This window comes from Tenrec ecaudatus, chromosome 5, assembly GCF_050624435.1.
Source record: "Tenrec ecaudatus isolate mTenEca1 chromosome 5, mTenEca1.hap1, whole genome shotgun sequence".
Lineage (NCBI taxonomy): Eukaryota > Metazoa > Chordata > Mammalia > Afrosoricida > Tenrecidae > Tenrec > Tenrec ecaudatus.
Window position 1 is genome coordinate 105,865,913 of NC_134534.1, and position 6,000 is coordinate 105,871,912.

The 6,000-nt window shown below is 45.8% G+C and overlaps 1 protein-coding gene across 1 annotated transcript in view; it reads right to left on the bottom strand.

The window, feature by feature from the left end:
- Nucleotides 1-3,672, bottom strand: part of SLC35D2 (solute carrier family 35 member D2) — a 74,755-nt gene extending 71,083 nt beyond the window's left edge. Inside the window, exon 1 of the mRNA XM_075549804.1 lies at nt 3,303-3,672. Within this exon, the coding sequence (XP_075405919.1) occupies nt 3,303-3,454 (152 nt within the window). The 5' untranslated portion in view covers nt 3,455-3,672. The remainder of the gene's footprint in view (nt 1-3,302) is intronic.
- Nucleotides 3,673-6,000: the final 2,328 nt, after the last annotated feature.

Consider the following 6,000-nt stretch of genomic DNA (forward strand, 5'->3'; position numbering starts at 1 on the left):
AGCATGATAGTGAACTAAAATGAACAAATAACTAAGCTTGCCTATTAGTTTTGTGCTCCAACTAGAAACAAGCTACTGGAAATTGATGTGGAGAAAAAAATCCCCTGAACCACATTCCCCCAAACCCTATGAATTATGTCCATATCAAAAAGTCCTTCCTTCTCTCCTCCAACATTCTGCCTTCAAACAACTAATACTTGGATCATATGTCTATGGTTTATTGTTATAACCAACATAAACCAAGCCTCCTCCCCTCAAACATGTGCTTCTAAATCATTTGCTCTTCAAACATAGAGAATGAACAATGTTATTCGAACAGAGTTCCCCAACTGTTTACTCCAATACGGAAATGCGAAATGGGAGATGTTTGCTTAAGGGATACGGGATTTGGGCTCAGAAAGGATTGAAGGATTTCCTCCTTTAATCATAGAGCTCAAAATTTTACAGAAAAAATAGGCTTCAGTGTGAGGTACTTCACAATAGTAATTCTTCCTGTTTAGATGCTACCTTTTCCCTGCCAAATGCTTTACTAGTCCCTACTTCCTGCAAGAAGACCCAACCTTCTGGAGGCATCAACTTCAATGGCGAATCAGCAGACCATTCACTTAATGCGGAAACTAGAGGCTCGCCTTCAATTTTCATTTCACACCACTCCCCTTGGTTTTGTTCTTAATGATTGTGAAGGTTTGTTTGTTAACTTGCACTGTCTGTGTGAAACAATCCAGGCTTATGTTCATTTTTATTTCTTTGAAGCAGTGTGGTGGTTTTCGGTGGACACCAGCAAGTATGTAACACAATACTGGTAAAGACCTGTGGGTTCACCAAGAATGCCCCTTCTCTCCGTACTCACAGACGTTGCTTAGCTCCTCACTCTGCCTCTAATACAATCAATTTCCACCCCTGCAACAGCCAAAGGGGAAAAAATGCCATCTGATAAATTAGCTCCTATCACTCATTTTGCTTCAAATTTTCCAAGAATTTTTTATTGCGTTTAGACTAAAATGGAAACTACAATATGTATTTATCATCATCTCCATTTATACTCTCAAACGTATGCACAAACCAAAACAAACAAACAAACCCACCCTGTTACCATTGAGTCAATTCTAACTCATGGCGACTCCATGTATTACCAAAGAGAACTGCTTGGACTTTTCTTGACTGCAACCTTTACGGAAGCAAGTGGACAGGCCTTTCTTGTACAGTGCCTTAGTGGGTTCAGACTGTCAACTTTCAGGGCCACCATTGAGCACATGTCATTCGCATCACCCAGTGTCCTCCATTTCACCCTGCTCCCTCAACACAAGAGCCAGAGGGTCCCTCTTTTGCTGAGATCTAGTAGCCCGTCTCTTACCCAGAGCGGATGGCAGAGCTCTCCCCATCCCTAAACAACCCGTCAACCCACTGTGCTCGGACATCTCTAGTACTGCCCTTGCTTGCATGCTCTACTTGGGCATACCAAGAATGTTCTTCCCATTCTCCAGCACAGCACGCTCCTCCGCTCCTCAGCTCCTGGTGCCTGTGTCACCTCCTTGCGAGACCTGAGTACAAATTTTCCCACCCCCCACCCCCAGCTCCCTTTCCTGCCTTAGTTATTTTTCCCTCCAGAGGCTTTAGCCACATAGGAGACAACACAGATTTTACTACTCTCTTGGCCTACTGGGATGTCAGCTTCATGGAGAACTGACTCTTAATCTATTTTGTTCATTTTGGTTTCCTAATGTCTGAAGTAATGTCTGGCACATTATAGGTACTTAATAAATATTGCTGAATAACTGAATCGATCTTCCTCATCATCTTTTCTTGGCACACGTTCTCAATTGATTTCAGCCACATTACCCTTCTCTCTCCCTTCTCCAACAGACCCAACCCATTATGGCCATTTACCTTTGTTTCTCTCTGGGATGCTCTAGCACGGGAGTGGGGGTGGGGGCTCCGGCTAAAGTAGCTCCCATGTGACTTGCCCCATGCCAAGCATGTGGATTCATGAACCCACTTGTTTATTTCTGTCTCCACTCTGATATGGAGTCTCTAGAGCAGGGCCTGTCTTGTCCACAGTTACTTTCTGGATGCCTGGAGGGGGCTTGGCACATAGTAAGTGCTCAGTAAATATCCCCAGAAATACTGGATTTGTTACCGCAGGAATACATGAAGACTGGAGATAGTCTTAGAGATTCTTTGGGCTCTAAAATTCCTGGGGCACAGTATAGCTGGCAAAGAGCCCTCTCTCACAGCTGACATGAAAGCCACACAGGTAATTCGTACAATGTAGTTCCTGGGTCTGCCAAACTGCCCACCGCTTACTGGAAGGATAGAGACTGGAATCCACCCAAAAGGGGCCAGTGTGGTACCAGATCGACTGAGAAATCAACCCAGGAAAATCCTATGGGAAACCTTTCCACTCTGATACATGTGCAATCCAAAGTCACAATCAAGTCCAAGGAAGTGGATATTCATCACAACTGCGACTACCTAGCTTTTGTACATGAGAAAATGGCTGACTATAGGACTGGGCCAAGAATGACTATTAAATGTCGGGCTGAATCTAACTCCCCAGCTCTTTCAATGGTGCTGCAATCCAGTCGCATTCAACCTGATTTTCGAATTCTTAGAAATAGAGTCAAGAACCACACATTTGAAGGCAGTACTTCATATTCATCCAAAGAAGTTCCTGAAGTGAACTTCTGTTTCCCCAGTTTTCTATAAATATGCCCCTAATTTAAGAATACAATCATCCTTTGCAATCAGTACACATTAAATGTATCCGCTTAGAACTAATCTGATTATTGGACGTGTACATGTGAATAGAGAATCAATTTGACAATCTTCGAAAATACACTTTTAGACAGGGGCAAAGGTGTTTGAAAGCACGTGGAGGTAGGGCTACAAACACAGCTACGGCGGGGAAATGCGGCGGTGAGGTGTCACTTTCTGGGGATTCTGCTTTAAGGAAGCTTCTGGGGTTCTGGCCCTTCCTGAAAACTTGGGGGACGCGCGAAGCACACTGTCAGACACGCGCCACTGAAGTTGCGGTGTGGACTCCCAGCGTGCGGTTCCCAAAAACCATCAGACCCAGGCATGGTTCAAGAGCACCGAGACCCAGGAGAAGCGGCCCTGACACCCTCCCTGTTCACCCCTCCCCGCCGTGCCCCCCCCTTCCATCCCCCTCCCCCGCCGCGCGCGCCAGCCCCCGCCCGGCCCGGAGCGTGGCGCCTGGTGGTTGGAATCCCCGGGGCAGGTGCCCGCCGCCCGCCGGCGGTCTCTGGGTCCAAACTCTTCCGGGACCTCTCGCCCCGCCTCACCTGTACGTGGTCAGCAAAGTCTTGTTGACCAGCACGATGAGGAAGGAGCAGACCCCGTAGAAAAGCGCCGACAGCAGCTTGATCCGCAGCGAGGGCGGCCGCGCGGAGAGGGGCTCCGCGGCCGCGCGCTCGGCCTGGCCGCCCGCCGTCATGTCCGCCGGCCGGGCGAGTCGGGCAGTGCCGGCCACACCGCGGTCCGACTGGCTCGGAGCCCCAGGTCCGCTCCGCCCTCGGCCGGCCCGGAAAGAGGGCGCGGCGCGAACCCCAGATCCCAGTGGGCCTCTGGAGAGCGCCCCAGAACAGCGGGGCGCTCCGGATGGCCGGATCCGGCGTCCTGGCAGATTACCCTCACAGTTCTGGAGCGCTCCGGTACCTCCTCCTGAAAGGGGAGCAGAAACTGGGTTTGGCAGAGTAACGCCCTATTTAACCGACTGCTCCTTTAAAAAGAAGCGCCCCCACCCCCACCCCAGTAGTTTTTGTTTTGTTTTCAGGTCTAATTCACATACAATAATATGAAGAACTCACCTTGAAACATTTTCATTTGCCCTCCCACCCCATTTCCCGCTGCCCCTTTGTAATTCAGTCCCTCAACCAACTACTGTAAATTTGCCCTTTCCAGAATTTCTTAGAAGTGGGATTCTTTTTTTTTTTTTTAGGATCTCATAAAATGTACTCTTTCAAACCTCTTTTCTCTCATTGTCTTGTCTTTTAAAACTCACCCATGTTGCTTTGCCTTTCAGGATTTTGTCCCTTTGATTGTTGGCTACTGTCACAATTTGTTTACTTGTTCACTAGTTGACAGACAAGCTGTTAAGAAAAATACTGCTATAAACTTTGGTGTATTGTGTGTGCATGTGTATTCATTTCTCTTGGGTAAATACTGTACCCCCCCCAATCGCACTTCATATAACTGGCTCACACAAATAAGGCACGCTGCAGACCAGCCTCCGCTGAGTGCCCATTTCTATGCTCCACGAAGGGGAGCCTGCCAGATCTGCCTATACTGGCCAGTTACCTGCTCCTAGCATTTCCACAAACTACTCACTGCCATGGAGTCAGCTGACGCACAGCGACGCTGTCTCGGGCAAGTAGAACTGCCCTGTGGGAAAGGCAGCTTCAATACTGCCGCTAGCAGCCCAACACCATAACCCTGGGCCACCAGGGCTCCCCGCTACAAACTAGGTGTCCCAAATTTTCATTCCGCGGAATGAACTGTCTTTCATTGGAAAGGACTGAAATTTTCAAGTTAAAGAGAAATCTGAGCAACGGGGCACCCAGGCCTAGGGCAATTGTTCTTTTTGTGGACACTTAGCAAGTGACTCAACACTGAAACATTGAGCCCTTACTAGAAAACTTTTGGGAAAATGACACGGCTAGCAGTCAAGATGAAGCAGCAAGAATCCAAATGATCTAAAACAAGAATGAAAACAAACACACAGAAGACTATTTTAAAATAGAACCTGAATCTATTTGAATACTTGGATCAATTTAAAGGAAAACTTAAGCAATTTTGGCTATTTCCAGTGAGTCTCTAAATAAAGTTCTGACTGCAAGTTTTTCAAAGCCACTTTCAATGATGCTGTTGTTACGTGCTATCAAGTTGGTTCCAACTCATAGCAACTCTATGCACAACAGAACGAAACACTGCCTGGCCCTGTGGCATCCTCACAAGTGCTCCTATTGTTGCATCCCCGTGTCAATTCATCTCCTAGAACTTCCTCTATTCCAGTCCCTCCACTTTACCAAGCATGATGTCTGCCCTTCTCCAGGGACTGGTCCCTCCTGACAATATGCCCAAAGTATGTGAGACACAAGTCTTACCATCCTTGCCTTAGTCGCCTTTACATTTAATTTGCCTGACCTTATTTAATTACAGTGTAAACCAATTAAGAGTTGCTTGTTAAAATTGTTGTGCAAGTCTACACAGGTAGATCCTTGCCATTGTAAGAACACTGCGTAAGATCTACCAAGAATAACATCAGTTTTATCAAGTATCTATAGTAGGAAAATTCAGAGAAAGAGAAAGTAGTTTAATGATTACCAAGGGCTGGGAAGAGTAACCAACAAAGGGCTAATGGTTAAGAGGTACAAAGTTTCTACTGGGGATGATGAAAGTTTTAGGAGCAAATGATAATGATAATACAATGTTGCAAATAATTACACTGAATTATACACTTTAAAAAGGTTAAATATCACAGTTGATGAAAATACCAAAAACCCACTTTGCTGACTCTTAGAAGGAAAAGGCTGAGTGGATTTTGGGGGAGAAGACCCCAAGGTTCAACATGACCAGGCTGTTAGTGAAATGAAATCGCAGTTGCTTGCTACCTTAAGGCCTATGAAGGGACTGGCAATGGCTTCAAACGTACCCACACAAATGAACTCGTAACATTGTGATAATGAACCAGATAGGGTAGTGAAATAAATATCTAAATCTGCGAGGATGTACTTGTAAAGTAATTCATGCTGTGGTTGTGATAGGCAGAACAAAGGTCTGTGATAATACTAGAAGGAAAGACAAAACGCACCGAAGAATGACGGGAAATTGTAGGGCTGCAGGTGACTTTTCTGCTTCTTAATTAAAAAACAAAAGTTTATATATTTGAGAGGAAAACAAACTATGAAAGCTACAAGGATGATGCACTTTAATCTTTAAATTAAAATAAAATTTTATTCAAACATCTCTTGAAGAAATTAC